Source organism: Haliotis rubra, unplaced genomic scaffold (assembly GCF_003918875.1).
Source record: "Haliotis rubra isolate DU_JTF1 unplaced genomic scaffold, ASM391887v1 Scf587, whole genome shotgun sequence".
Taxonomy (NCBI): Eukaryota; Metazoa; Mollusca; class Gastropoda; order Lepetellida; family Haliotidae; genus Haliotis; species Haliotis rubra.
Window position 1 is genome coordinate 12,960 of NW_025767287.1, and position 15,534 is coordinate 28,493.

Below are 15,534 nucleotides of genomic sequence, written 5' to 3' on the forward strand. Positions count from 1 at the left end.
GTGGAGAGTCAGTGAGTGAGGGAGTGAGTGTGATATGGGAGTGAGTGTGATATGGAAGAGAGTGGGTGAGTTATACAGAAAACAATAAGTGGGTTAAGTGTACCTGAGTTTAATGTGACTTTCTCCTGTGAAAATCGAAAAAATTTTCAATGTTATGGTCACAGCCGTACAGTTGGACTATTGCTGAGTGCAGTGTTAAACAAAACAACAAACCAAATCAATGTTATGGTAAATTTCAACATCTCTTAACAAATCAGTAGCTCGAGGAGTTTAGTTAGTCATCAAAGTCTTACAATGTTCACGATCTCTTCTGTCTGAAATAGTCTGGAGCACAGCCTTTGTGAAGAATTGTAGAAACAACCATCATCAACCATTTTGAAACCAACAGCTTCCAACCATTTGCTTAGGAAGGGAAACAAGGCTGCAACAAGAAAGGTTTTCTTACCACAGCAGCAGAACAATGTGTGTAGGCTTCACCAGGTCGGTCCGTGGACTTATTCTATTATTCTTCAACATATTAAATTTGTAATAAAAAGCGGTGACCAGAGTCAACAGAAGGTGACATACATCCATGGCCCCTCGGTGGGGGCAAAGAAAAAAAGCAAACAAGAATTTAATAATAACAGACTGCAGGAAGAAAAGATAAACACTATTTGTTTCCAGACATAATTTTGGATCAGATTATTTGGATATATCTCCGCGAAAACAGGCACTCCCTTTCCTCAAGAAGGGGAGGTTGTTGAAAATGAAACTTACTGCAAAAGATGAAAAGGGCATATGTTTTTAATTCCGTTTTGTGTCATCTTCGAGCGTTGAGTATAAAAGCATTTTCAGGGTCTGCCTGACAGTCAGCTTCAATACCAAAAGCGGTGGAGGCGATGACATCCAGGGAATACAGTCCAAACATGCTGGAAGAAAACACAGTCACATGTAATACTCTAAGGATGGTGTACAAATAGCTTTGTCAACATCTTTGTAGTCATTTCTTTAAATATTAATCCAAACTGCAGTTTGTGAGTGAGTGAGTGAGTGAGTGAGTGAGTGAGTGAGTGAGTGAGTGAGTGAGTGAGTGAGTGAGATATTCAAGCTACACCGATATATTAATAATGGAGCATGATCACAAGATGTCAGAAATCATCCTAAAAGCCTACACTGCTGTTGCTCAGCATTTATTCCAAACATGATCAATTATCCACATATCTGCTGATCATCCCACACCAATGTTACTGAGGCCTTGCATGGAGTATGAACAATGATCTACAATATGAGGGCAAGATGTTTGGATCTACTCAGTGCTGCTCAACCAATACTGTTCTGTTTACTTACTCTTTCATTTTGATTGTTTTGTGCCTCCTTCTGTAGTTTTTCAGAGGTTAAGTCACCAGAGATTCCATGCACTTCTGCATCAGCGGTATCATCTGTCAACATATATTCCTCCATTCAGTCCGCTCTCCATTTAATCATTCCAGTCCAGTTCCTTCTAAAATACGTTCTTTGTGTAAATTATGAAAAAACATATTTCTCATGGGCTGCAGGATCAGGGCAGGTATCCAGGTTGAAGATAGGATCTTGGACAGGTATCCAGGTTGAAGATACAGGGCAGGGGTCCAGGTTGAAGATACAGGGCAGGGGTCAAGGTTGAAGATACAGGGCAGGGATCCAGGGCAAGGATCAAGATCAAGGATACAGGGCAGGGATCCAGGGCAAGGATCAAGATCAAGGATACAGGGCAGGGATCAGGGCAGGATCAAGATCAAGGATACAGGGCAGGGGTCCAGGGCAGGATATCAAGGATACAGGGCAGGGATCCAGGGCAAGGATCTACACACCATGAGGTCATGACATCAATGTATAACACAGATGATGAGGACATGCAACACCTTCTTACCTCCTTCATCCTGCCTCCTGTGAATGTGGGACTCAGGATTCCTCGGATGAACTTCCAGTGATCATCAACCAAGAAAATAAGGGAATTCCGAAACAGTGGATCTCGTGGAAAGTTGGTGTTGCTCTGAAAGTATGTCACTCGTTATATTCACATATTCTCTGCATATTAAATACTGACAATTCCAAATGTATATATATATATGCATCAGTATCAAGAAAAACAAAGAATGCACAGTATTTTGTTACAGTTGAATGAGATTGGAGCAATACAAAACAGCATCAAATAAAGGGCTTTGCATCTGTATTTCCATGTCCTTAGTACTTGTTTTGTAGGAAAGGGGTAGAGGGGGCACCTGCAATACACTCTGAGAGAGATTACACTGTCAGATCCCAAGGCTAACCTAAGAGATGGGGACGAGACCTTGCAAAACACCAGCCCAGAGTGGAGGGTTGAGAGTTGGAATACACTGTCAGTTCCCAGGGCTTGTGTAGGTGGAGGGCAGGGGACCTTGTACAACACCAGGTTAAAGTAGAGGGTTCAGAGTTGGAATACACTGTCAGTTCCCAAGGCTTTGTGTAGGTGGAGGGACAGGGGACCTTGTACAACACCAGGTTAAAGTAGAGGGTTCAGAGTTGGAATACACTGTCAGTTCCCAGGGGCTTGTGTAGGTGGAGGACAGGGGACCTTGTACAACACCAGGTTAAAGTAGAGGTTCAGAGTTGGAATACACTGTCAGTTCCCAGGGATTGTGTAGGTGGAGGGACAGGGGACCTTGTACAACACCAGGTTAAAGTAGAGGGTTCAGAGTTGGAATACACTGTCAGTTCCCAGGGCTTTGTGTAGGTGGAGGACAGGGGACCTTGTACAACACCAGGTTAAAGTAGAGGGTTCAGAGTTGGAATACACTGTCAGTTCCCAGGGCTTGTGTAGGTGGAGGACAGGAGACCTTGAACAACACCAGGTTAAAGTAGAGGGTTCAGAGTTGGAATACACTGTCAGTTCCCAGGGCTTGTGTAGGTGGAGGGCAGGGGACCTTGTACAACACCAGGTTAAAGTAGAGGGTTCAGAGTTGGAATACACTGTCAGTTCCCCAAGGCTTGTGTAGGTGGAGGACAGGAGACCTTGTACAACACCAGGTTAAAGTAGAGGGTTCAGAGTTGGAATACACTGTCAGTTCCCAGGGCTTGTGTAGGTGGAGGACAGGAGACCTTGTACAACACCAGGTTAAAGTAGAGGGTTCAGAGTTGGAATACACTGTCAGTTCCCAGGGATTGTGTAGGTGGAGGACAGGAGACCTTGTACAACACCAGGTTAAAGTAGAGGGTTCAGAGTTGGAATACACTGTCAGTTCCCAAAGGCTTGTGTAGGTGGAGGACAGGAGACCTTGTACAACACCAGGTTAAAGTAGAGGGTTCAGAGTTGGAATACACTGTCAGTTCCCAGGGATTGTGTAGGTGGAGGGCAGGAGACCTTGTACAACACTAAGGTTAAAGTAGAGGGTTCAGAGTTGGAATACACTGTCAGTTCCCAGGGCTTGTGTAGGTGGAGGACAGGGGACCTTGTACAACACCAGGTTAAAGTAGAGGGTTCAGAGTTGGAATACACTGTCAGTTCCCAGGGATTTGTGTAGGTGGGAGGGGCAGGGGACCTTGTACAACACCAGGTTAAAGTAGAGGTTCAGAGTTGGAATACACTGTCAGTTCCCAGGGCTTGTGTAGGTGGAGGGGCAGGAGACCTTGTACAACACCAGGTTAAAAAGAGGGTTCAGAGTTGGAATACACTGTCAGTTCCCAGGGCTTGTGTAGGTGGAGGACAGGAGACCTTGTACAACACCAGGTTAAAGTAGAGGGTTCAGAGTTGGAATACACTGTCAGTTCCCAGGGCTTTGTGTAGGTGGAGGGCAGGAGACCTTGTACAACACCAGGTTAAAGTAGAGGGTTCAGAGTTGGAATACACTGTCAGTTCCCAAAGGCTTGTGTAGGTGGAGGACAGGAGACCTTGTACAACACCAGGTTAAAGTAGAGGGTTCAGAGTTGGAATACACTGTCAGTTCCCAGGGCTTGTGTAGGTGGAGGACAGGAGACCTTGTACAACACCAGGTTAAAGTAGAGGGTTCAGAGTTGGAATACACTGTCAGTTCCCAGGGCTTGTGTAGGTGGAGGACAGGAGACCTTGTACAACACCAGGTTAAAAGTAGAGGGTTCAGAGTTGGAATACACTGTCAGTTCCCAGGGCTTGTGTAGGTGGAGGACAGGAGACCTTGTACAACACCAGGTTAAAGTAGAGGGTTCAGAGTTGGAATACACTGTCAGTTCCCAGGGATTGTGTAGGTGGAGGACAGGAGACCTTGTACAACACCAGGTTAAAGTAGAGGGTTCAGAGTTGGAATACACTGTCAGTTCCCAGGGATTGTGTAGGTGGAGGGCAGGGGACCTTGTACAACACCAGGTTAAAGTAGAGGGTTCAGAGTTGGAATACACTGTCAGTTCCCAGGAGGGCTTGTGTAGGTGGAGGACAGGAGACCTTGTACAACACCAGGTTAAAGTAGAGGGTTCAGAGTTGGAATACACTGTCAGTTCCCAGGGATTGTGTAGGTGGAGGACAGGGGACCTTGTACAACACCAGGATAAAGTAGAGGGTTCAGAGTTGGAATACACTGTCAGTTCCCCAGGGCTTGTGTAGGTGGAGGGGACAGGAGACCTTGTACAACACCAGGATAAAGTAGAGGGTTCAGAGTTGGAATACACTGTCAGTTTCCAGGGCTTGTGTAGGTGGAGGGGCAGGGGACCTTGTACAACACCAGGTTAAAGTAGAGGGTTCAGAGTTGGAATACACTGTCAGTTCCCAGGGCTTTGTGTAGGTGGAGAGGGCAGGAGACCTTGTACAACACCAGGTTAAAGTAGAGGGTTCAGAGTTGGAATACACTGTCAGTTCCCAGGGCTTGTGTAGGTGGAGGGACAGGAGACCTTGTACAACACCAGGTTAAAGTAGAGGTTCAGAGTTGGAATACACTGTCAGTTCCCAGGGCTTGTGTAGGTGGAGGACAGGAGACCTTGTACAACACCAGGTTAAAGTAGAGGGTTCAGAGTTGAATACACTGTCAGTTCCCAGGGATTGTGTAGGTGGAGGACAGGAGACCTTGTACAACACCAGGTAAAAGTAGAGGGTTCAGAGTTGGAATACACTGTCAGTTCCCAGGGCTTGTGTAGGTGGAGGACAGGAGACCTTGTACAACACCAGGTTAAAGTAGAGGTTCAGAGTTGGAATACACTGTCAGTTCCCAGGGATTGTGTGGGTGGAGGGACAGGGGACCTTGTACAACACCAGGATAAAGTAGAGGGTTCAGAGTTGGAATACACTGTCAGTTCCCAGGGATTGTGTAGGTGGAGGGGCAGGGGACCTTGTACAACACCAGGTTAAAGTAGAGGGTTCAGAGTTGGAATACACTGTCAGTTCCCAGGGCTTGTGTAGGTGGAGGGGCAGGGGACCTTGTACAACACCAGGTTAAAGTAGAGGGTTCAGAGTTGGAATACACTGTCAGTTCCCAGGGCTTGTGTAGGTGGAGGGGCAGGGGACCTTGTACAACACCAGGTTAAAGTAGCGGGTTCAGAGTTGGAATACACTGTGTCAGTTCCCAGAGGCTTGTGTAGGTGGAGGGCAGGAGACCTTGTACAACACCAGGTTAAAGTAGAGGGTTCAGAGTTGGAATACACTGTCAGTTCCCAGGGCTTGTGTAGGTGGAGGACAGGAGACCTTGTACAACACCAGGTTAAAGTAGAGGGTTCAGAGTTGGAATACACTGTCAGTTCCCAGGGCTTGTGTAGGTGGAGGGGCAGGAGACCTTGTACAACCACCAAGGTTAAAGTAGAGGGTTCAGAGTTGGAATACACTGTCAGTTCCCAAGGCTTGTGTAGGTGGAGGGACAGGAGACCTTGTACAACACCAGGTTAAAGTAGAGGGTTCAGAGTTGGAATACACTGTCAGTTCCCAGGGCTTGTGTAGGTGGAGGACAGGAGACCTTGTACAACACCAGGTTAAAGTAGAGGGTTCAGAGTTGGAATACACTGTCAGTTCCCAGGGATTGTGTGTAGGTGGAAGACAGGAGACCCTTGTACAACTCAGGTTAAAAGTAGAGTGTTCAGAGTTGGAATACACTGTCAGTTCCCAAAGGCTTGTGTAGGTGGAGGACAGGAGACCTTGTACAACACCAGGTTTAAAAGTAGAGGGTTCAGAGTTGGAATACACTGTCAGTTCCCAGGGATTGTGTAGGTGGAGGACAGGAGACCTTGTACAACACCAGGTTAAAGTAGAGGGTTCAGAGTTGGAATACACTGTCAGTTCCCAGGGCTTGTGTAGGTGGAAGGGCAGGGGACCTTGTACAACACCAGGTTAAAGTAGAGGGTTCAGAGTTGGAATACACTGTCAGTTCCCAAGGCTTGTGTAGGTGGAGGACAGGAGACCTTGTACAACACCAGGTTAAAGTAGAGGGTTCAGAGTTGGAATACACTGTCAGTTCCCAGGGCTTGTGTAGGTGGAGGACAGGAGACCTTGTACAACACCAGGTTAAAGTAGAGGGTTCAGAGTTGGAATACACTGTCAGTTCCCAGGGATTGTGTAGGTGGAGGGACAGGGGACCTTGTACAACACCAGGTTAAAAGTAGAGGGTTCAGAGTTGGAATACACTGTCAGTTCCCAGGGCTTGTGTAGGTGGAGGGCAGGGGACCTTGTACAACACCAGGATAAAGTAGAGGGTTCAGAGTTGGAATACACTGTCAGTTCCCAGGGCTTGTGTAGGTGTAGGGGCAGGGGACCTTGTACAACACCAGGTTAAAGTAGAGGGTTCAGAGTTGGAATACACTGTCAGTTCCCAGGGCTTGTGTAGGTGTGGAGGGCAGGGGACCTTGTACAACACCAGGTTAAAGTAGAGGGTTCAGAGTTGGAATACACTGTGTCAGTTCCCAAAGGCTTGTGTAGGTGGAGGGACAGAGACCTTGTACAACACCAGGTTAAAGTAGAGGGTTCAGAGTTGGAATACACTGTCAGTTCCCAGGGCTTGTGTAGGTGGAGGACAGGAGACCTTGTACAACACCAGGTTAAAGTAGAGGGTTCAGAGTTGGAATACACTGTCAATTCCCAGGGATTGTGTAGGTGGAGGACAGGAGACCTTGTACAACTCCAGGTAAAAGTAGAGGGTTCAGAGTTGGAATACACTGTCAGTTCCCAAGGCTTGTGTAGGTGGAGGACAGGAGACCTTGTACAACACCAGGTTAAAGTAGAGGGTTCAGAGTTGGAATACACTGTCAGTTCCCAGGGATTGTGTAGGTGGAGGACAGGGGACCTTGTACAACACCAGGTTAAAGTAGAGGGTTCAGAGTTGGAAGACACTGTCAGTTCCCAGGGCTTGTGTAGGTGGAAGGGCAGGGGACCTTGTACAACACCAGGTTAAAGTAGAGGGTTCAGAGTTGGAATACACTGTCAGTTCCCAAGGCTTGTGTAGGTGGAGGACAGGAGGCCTTGTACAACACCAGGTTAAAGTAGAGGGTTCAGAGTTGGAATACACTGTCAGTTCCCAGGGCTTGTGTAGGTGGAGGACAGGAGACCTTGTACAACACCAGAGTTAAAGTAGACAGGTTCAGAGTTGGAATACACTGTCAGTTCCCAAGGATTGTGTAGGTGGAGGACAGGGGACCTTGTACAACACCAGGATAAAGTAGAGGGTTCAGAGTTGGAATACACTGTCAGTTCCCAGGGCTTGTGTAGGTGTAGGGGCAGGGGACCTTGTACAACTTACCAGGATAAAGTAGAGGGTTCAGAGTTGGAATACACTGTCCCAGTTCCCAGGGCTTGTGTAGAGTGTAGGGGCAGGGACCTTGTACAACACCAGGTTAAAGTAGAGGTTCAGAGTTGGAAGACACTGTCAGTTCCCAAGGCTTGTGTAGGTGGAGGACAGGAGACCTTGTACAACACCAGGTTAAAGTAGAGAGGTTCAGAGTTGGAACACACTGTCAGTTCCCAGGGCTTGTGTAGGTGGAGGGCAGGAGACCTTGTACAACACCAGGTTAAAGTAGAGGGTTCAGAGTTGGAATACACTGTCAGTTCCCAGGGCTTGTGTAGAGTGGAGGACAGGGAGACCTTGTACAACACAAGGTTAAAGTAGAGAGTTCAGAGTTGGAATACACTGTCAGTTCCCAAAGGCTTGTGTAGGTGGAGGACAGGAGACCTTGTACAACACCAGGTTAAAGTAGAGGGTTCAGAGTTGGAATACACTGTCAGTTCCCAGGGATTGTGTAGGTGGAGGACAGGGGACATTGTACAACACCAGGATAAAGTAGAGGGTTCAGAGTTGGAATACACTGTCAGTTCCCAGGGCTTGTGTAGGTGTAAGGGCAGGGGACCTTGTACAACACCAGGATAAAGTAGAGGGTTCAGAGTTGGAATACACTGTCAGTTCCCAGGGCTTGTGTAGGTGTAAGGGCAGGGGACCTTGTACAACACCAGGATAAAGTAGAGGGTTCAGAGTTGGAATACACTGTCAGTTCCCAGGGCTTGTGTAGGTGTAGGGCAGGGACCTTGTACAACACCAGGTTAAAGTAGAGGGTTCAGAGTTGGAGAATACACTGTCAGTTCCCAGGGCTTGTGTAGGTGGAGGGCAGGGACCTTGTACAACACCAGGTTAAAAGTAGAGGGTTCAGAGTTGGAATACACTGTCAGTTCCCAAGGCTTGTGTAGGTGGAGGACAGGAGACCTTGTACAACACCAGGTTAAAGTAGAGGGTTCAGAGTTGGAATACACTGTCAGTTCCCAGGGCTTGTGTAGGTGGAGGACAGGAGACCTTGTACAACACCAGGTTAAAGTAGAGGGTTCAGAGTTGGAATACACTGTCAATTCCCAGGGATTGTGTAGGTGGAGGACAGGAGACCTTGTACAACTCCAGGTAAAAGTAGAGGGTTCAGAGTTGGAATACACTGTCAGTTCCCAAGGCTTGTGTAGGTGGAGGACAGGAGACCTTGTACAACACCAGGTTAAAGTACAGGGTTCAGAGTTCGAATAAACTGTCAGTTCCCAGGGATTGTGTAGGTGGAGGACAGGGGACCTTGTACAACACCAGGTTAAAGTAGAGGGTTCAGAATTGGAATACACTGTCAGTTCCCAGGGCTTGTGTAGGTGGAAGGGCAGGGGACCTTGTACAACACCAGGTTAAAGTAGAGGGTTCAGAGTTGGAATACACTGTCAGTTCCCAAGGCTTGTGTAGGTGGAGGACAGGAGGCCTTGTACAACACCAGGTTAAAGTAGAGGGTTCAGAGTTGGAATACACTGTCAGTTCCCAGGGCTTGTGTAGGTGGAGGACAGGAGACCTTGTACAACACCAGGTTAAAGTAGAGGGTTCAGAGTTGGAATACACTGTCAGTTCCCAAGGATTGTGTAGGTGGAGGACAGGGGACCTTGTACAACACCAGGATAAAGTAGAGGGTTCAGAGTTGGAATACACTGTCAGTTCCCAGGGCTTGTGTAGGTGTAGGGGCAGGGGACCTTGTACAACACCAGGATAAAGTAGAGGGTTCAGAGTTGGAATACACTGTCAGTTCCCAGGGCTTGTGTAGGTGTAGGGGCAGGGGACCTTGTACAACACCAGGTTAAAGTAGAGGGTTCAGAGTTGGAAGACACTGTCAGTTCCCAAGGCTTGTGTAGGTGGAGGACAGGAGACCTTGTACAACACCAGGTTAAAGTAGAGGGTTCAGAGTTGGAACACACTGTCAGTTCCCAGGGCTTGTGTAGGTGGAGGGGCAGGAGACCTTGTACAACACCAGGTTAAAGTAGAGGGTTCAGAGTTGGAATACACTGTCAGTTCCCAGAGGCTTGTGTAGGTGGAGGACAGGAGACCTTGTACAACACCAGGTTAAAGTAGAGGGTTCAGAGTTGGAATACACTGTCAGTTCCCAGGGCTTGTGTAGGTGGAGGACAGGAGACCTTGTACAACACCAGGTTAAAGTAGAGGGTTCAGAGTTGGAATACACTGTCACTTCCCAGGGATTGTGTAGGTGGAGGACAGGAGACCTTGTACAACACCAGGTTAAAGTAGAGGGTTCAGAGTTGGAATACACTGTCAGTTCCCAGGGCTTGTGTAGGTGGAGGACAGGAGACCTTGTACAACACCAGGTTAAAGTAGAGGGTTCAGAGTTGGAATACACTGTCAGTTCCCAGGGCTTGTGTAGGTGGAGGGGCAGGGGACCTTGTACAACACCAGGTTAAAGTAGAGGGTTCAGAGTTGGAATACACTGTCAGTTCCCAAGGCTTGTGTAGGTGGAGGACAGGAGACCTTGTACAACACCAGGTTAAAGTAGAGGGTTCAGAGTTGGAACACACTGTCAGTTCCCAGGGCTTGTGTAGGTGGAGGGCAGGAGACCTTGTACAACACCAGGTTAAAGTAGAGGGTTCAGAGTTGGAATACACTGTCAGTTCCCAGGGATTGTGTAGGTGGAGGACAGGAGACCTTGTACAACACCAGGTTAAAGTAGAGGGTTCAGAGTTGGAATACACTGTCAGTTCCCAGGGCTTGTGTAGGTGGAGGACAGGAGACCTTGTACAACACCAGGTTAAAAGTAGAGGGTTCAGAGTTGGAATACACTGTCAGTTCCCAGGGCTTGTGTAGGTGGAGGACAGGAGACCTTGTACAACACCAGGTTAAAGTAGAGGGTTCAGAGTTGGAATACACTGTCAGTTCCCAGGGATTGTGTAGGTGGAGGACAGGGGACCTTGTACAAACCACCAGGATAAAAGTAGAGGGTTCAGAGTTGGAATACATTGTCAGTTCCCAGGGCTTGTGTAGGTGTAGGGGCAGGGACCTTGTACAACACCAGGATAAAAGTAGAGGGTTCAGAGTTGGAATACACTGTCAGTTCCCAGGGCTTGTGTAGGTGTAGGGGCAGGGGACCTTGTACAACACCAGGATAAAGTAGAGGGTTCAGAGTTGGAAGACACTGTCAGTTCCCAAGGCTTGTGTAGGTGGAGGACAGGAGACCTTGTACAACACCAGGTTAAAGTAGAGGGTTCAGAGTTGGAACACACTGTCAGTTCCCAGGGCTTGTGTAGGTGGAGGGGCAGGAGACCTTGTACAACACCAGGTTAAAGTAGAGGGTTCAGAGTTGGAATACACTGTCAGTTCCCAAGGCTTGTGTAGGTGGAGGACAGGAGACCTTGTACAACACCAGGTTAAAGTAGAGGGTTCAGAGTTGGAATACACTGTCAGTTCCAAGGGCTTGTGTAGGTGGAGGACAGGAGACCTTGTACAACACCAGGTTAAAGTAGAGGGTTCAGAGTTGGAATACACTGTCAGTTCCCAGGGATTGTGTAGGAGTGGGAGGACAGCAGACCTTGTACAACACCAGGTTAAAGTAGAGGTTCAGAGTTGGAATACACTGTATCAGTTCCCAAGGCTTGTGTAGGTGGAGGACAGGGAGACCTTGTACAACACCAGGTTAAAAGTAGAGGGTTCAGAGTTGGAATACACTGTCACTTCCCAGGGATTGTGTAGGTGGAGGACAGGGACCTTGTACAACACCAGGTTAAAGTAGAGGTTCAGAGTTGGAATACACTGTCAGTTCCCAGGGCTTGTGTAGGTGGAAGGGCAGGGGACCTTGTACAACACCAGGTTAAAGTAGAGGGTTCAGAGTTGGAATACACTGTCAGTTCCCAGGGATTGTGTAGGTGGAGGACAGGGGACCTTGTACAACACCAGGATAAAGTAGAGGGTTCAGAGTTGGAATACACTGTCAGTTCCCAGGGCTTGTGTAGGTGTAGGGGCAGGCGACCTTGTACAACACCAGGATAAAGTAGAGGGTTCAGAGTTGGAATACACTGTCAGTTCCCAGGGCTTGTGTAGGTGTAGGGGCAGGGGACCTTGTACAACACCAGGTTAAAGTAGAGGGTTCAGAGTTGGAAGACACTGTCAGTTCCCAGGGCTTGTGTAGGTGGAGAGGCAGAAGACCTTGTACAACACCAGGTTAAAGTAGAGGGTTCAGAGATGGAATACACTGTCAGTTCCCAGGGCTTGTGTAGGTGGAGGACAGGGGACCTTGTACAACACCAGGTTAAAGTAGAGGGTTCAGAGTTGGAATACACTGTCAGTTCCCAGGGCTTGTGTAGGTGGAGGACAGGAGACCTTGTACAACACCAGGTTAAAGTAGAGGGTTCAGAGTTGGAATACACTGTCACTTCCCAGGGATTGTGTGTAGGTGGAGGACAGGGACCTTGTACAACACCAGGTTAAAGTAGAGGAGTTCAGAGTTGGAATACACTGTCAGTTCCCAGGGTTTGTGTAGGTGGAGGACAGGAGACCTTGTACAACACCAGGTTAAAGTAGAGGGTTCAGAGTTGGAATACACTGTCAGTTCCCAGGGCTTGTGTAGAGTGGAGGGCAGGGACCTTGTACAACACCAGGTTAAAGTAGAGGGTTCAGAGTTGGAATACACTGTCAGTTCCCAAGGCTTGTGTAGGTGGAGGACAGGAGACCTTGTACAACACCAGGTTAAAGTAGAGGGTTCAGAGTTGGAACACACTGTCAGTTCCCAGGGCTTGTGTAGGTGGAGGGCAGGGGACCTTGTACAACACCAGGTTAAAGTAGAGGGTTCAGAGTTGGAATACACTGTCAGTTCCCAGGGCTTGTGTGTAGGTGGAGGACAGGAGACCTTGTACAACACCAGGTTAAAGTAGAGGGTTCAGAGTTGGAATACACTGTCAGTTCCCAGGGCTTGTGTAGATGGAGGACAGGAGACCTTGTACAACGCCAGGTTAAAGTACAGGGTTCAGAGTTGGAATACACTGTCAGTTCCCAGGGATTGTGTAGGTGGAGGACAGGGGACCTTGTACAACACCAGGTTAAAGTAGAGGGTTCAGACTTGGAATACACTGTCAGTTCCCAGGCTTGTGTAGGTGGAGGACAGGAGACCTTGTACAACACCAGGTTAAAGTAGAGGGTTCAGAGTTGGAATACACTGTCAGTTCCCAGGGCTTGTGTAGGTGGAAGGGGCAGGGGACCTTTGCAACACCAGGTTAAAGTAGAGGGTTCAGAGTTGGAATACACTGTCAGTTCCTAAGGCTTGTGTAGGTGGAGGACAGGAGTCCTTGTACAACACCAGGTTAAAGTAGAGGGTTCAGAGTTGGAATACACTGTCAGTTCCAGGAGGGCTTGTGTAGGTGGTAGGACAGGAGACCTTGTACAACACCAGGTTAAAGTAGAGGGTTCAGAGTTGGAATACACTGTCAGTTCCCAGGGATTGTGTAGGTGGAGGGACAGGGGACCTTGTACAACACCAGGTTAAAGTAGAGGGTTCAGAGTTGGAATACACTGTCAGTTCCCAGGGGCTTGTGTGTAGGTGGAGGGGCAGGGACCTTGTACAACACCAGGTTAAAGTAGAGGGTTCAGAGTTCGAATACACTGTCAGTTCCCAACGTTTGTGTAGGTGGAGGACAGGAGACCTTGTACAACACCAGGTTAAAGTAGAGGGTTCAGAGTTGGAATACACTGTCAGTTCCCAGGGCTTGTGTAGGTGGAGGACAGGAGACCTTGTACAACACCAGGTTAAAGTACAGGGTTCAGAGTTGGAATACACTGTCAGTTCCCAGGGATTGTGTAGGTGGAGGACAGGGGACCTTGTACAACACCAGGTTAAAAAAGTAGAGGGTTCAGAGTTGGAATACACTGTCAGTTACCAGGGCTTGTGTAGGTGTAGGGGCAGGGGACCTTGTACAACACCAGGTTAAAGTAGAGGGTTCAGAGTTGGAATACACTGTCAGTTCCCAGGGATTGTGTAGGTGGAGGACAGGGGACCTTGTACAACACCAGGTTAAAGTAGAGGGTTCAGAGTTGGAAGACACTGTCAGTTCCCAGGGGCTTGTGTAGGTGGAAGGGCAGGGGACCTTGTACAAACACCAGGTTAAAAGCAGAGGTTCAGAGTTGGAATACACTGTCAGTTCCCCAAGGCTTGTGTAGGTGGAGGACAGGAGGCCTTGTACAACACCAGGTTAAAGTAGAGGGTTCAGAGTGGGAATACACTGTCAGTTCCCAGGGCTTGTGTAGGTGGAGGACAGGAGACCTTGTACAACACCAGGTTAAAGTAGACGGTTCAGAGTTGGAATACACTGTCAGTTCCCAAGGATTGTGTAGGTGGAGGACAGGGGACCTTGTACAACACCAGGATAAAGTAGAGGGTTCAGAGTTGGAATACACTGTCAGTTCCCAGGGCTTGTGTAGGTGTAGGGGCAGGGGACCTTGTACAACACCAGGATAAAGTAGAGGGTTCAGAGTTGGAATACACTGTCAGTTCCCAGGGCTTGTGTAGGTGTAGGGCAGGGGACCTTGTACAACACCAGGTTAAAGTAGAGGGTTCAGAGTTGGAAGACACTGTCAGTTCCCAAGGCTTGTGTAGGTGGAGGACAGGAGACCTTGTACAACACCAGGTTAAAGTAGAGGGTTCAGAGTTGGAATACACTGTCACTTCCCAGGGATTGTGTAGGTGGAGGACAGGAGACCTTGTACAACACCAGGTTAAAGTAGAGGGTTCAGAGTTGGAATACACTGTCAGTTCCCAGGGCTTGTGTAGGTGGAGGACAGGAGACCTTGTACAACACCAGGTTAAAGTAGAGGGTTCAGAGTTGGAATACACTGTCAGTTCCCAGGGCTTGTGTAGGTGGAGGGGCAGGGGACCTTGTACAACACCAGGTTAAAGTAGAGGGTTCAGAGTTGGAATATACTGTCAGTTCCCAAGGCTTGTGTAGGTGGAGGACAGGAGACCTTGTACAACACCAGGTTAAAGTAGAGGGTTCAGAGTTGGAACACACTGTCAGTTCCCAGGGCTTGTGTAGGTGGAGGGGCAGGAGACCTTGTACAACACCAGGTTAAAGTAGAGGGTTCAGAGTTGGAATACACTGTCAGTTCCCAGGGATTGTGTAGGTGGAGGACAGGAGACCTTGTACAACACCAGGTTAAAGTAGAGGGTTCAGAGTTGGAATACACTGTCAGTTCCCAGGGCTTGTGTAGGTGGAGGACAGGAGACCTTGTACAACACCAGGTTAAAGTAGAGGGTTCAGAGTTGGAATACACTGTCAGTTCCCAGGGCTTGTGTAGGTGGAGGACAGGAGACCTTGTACAACACCAGGTTAAAGTAGAGGGTTCAGAGTTGGAATACACTGTCAGTTCCCAGGGATTGTGTAGGTGGAGGACAGGGGACCTTGTACAACACCAGGATAAAGTAGAGGGTTCAGAGTTGGAATACATTGTCAGTTCCCAGGGCTTGTGTAGGTGTAGGGGCAGGGGACCTTGTACAACACCAGGATAAAGTAGAGGGTTCAGAGTTGGAATACACTGTCAGTTCCCAGGGCTTGTGTAGGTGTAGGGGCAGGGGACCTTGTACAACACCAGGATAAAGTAGAGGGTTCAGAGTTGGAAGACACTGTCAGTTCCCAAGGCTTGTGTAGGTGGAGGACAGGAGACCTTGTACAACACCAGGTTAAAGTAGAGGGTTCAGAGTTGGAACACACTGTCAGTTCCCAGGGCTTGTGTAGGTGGAGGGCAGGAGACCTTGTACAACACCAGGTTAAAGTAGAGGGTTCAGAGTTGGAATACACTGTCAGTTCCCAAGGCTTGTGTA

The 15,534-nt window shown here is 48.4% G+C and overlaps 1 protein-coding gene across 1 annotated transcript in view; it reads right to left on the reverse strand.

The window, feature by feature from the left end:
• Positions 1-1,373: 1,373 nt before the first annotated feature.
• The window catches only part of LOC124254922 (cytochrome P450 3A9-like), a 48,501-nt gene continuing 34,340 nt past the window's right edge, over positions 1,374-15,534 (reverse strand). The window contains exons 5-6 of the mRNA XM_046688766.1: positions 1,889-2,011; positions 1,374-1,418 (exon numbers count right to left, since the gene is read on the reverse strand). Of these exons, the coding sequence (XP_046544722.1) occupies positions 1,374-1,418; positions 1,889-2,011 (168 nt within the window). The remainder of the gene's footprint in view (positions 1,419-1,888; positions 2,012-15,534) is intronic.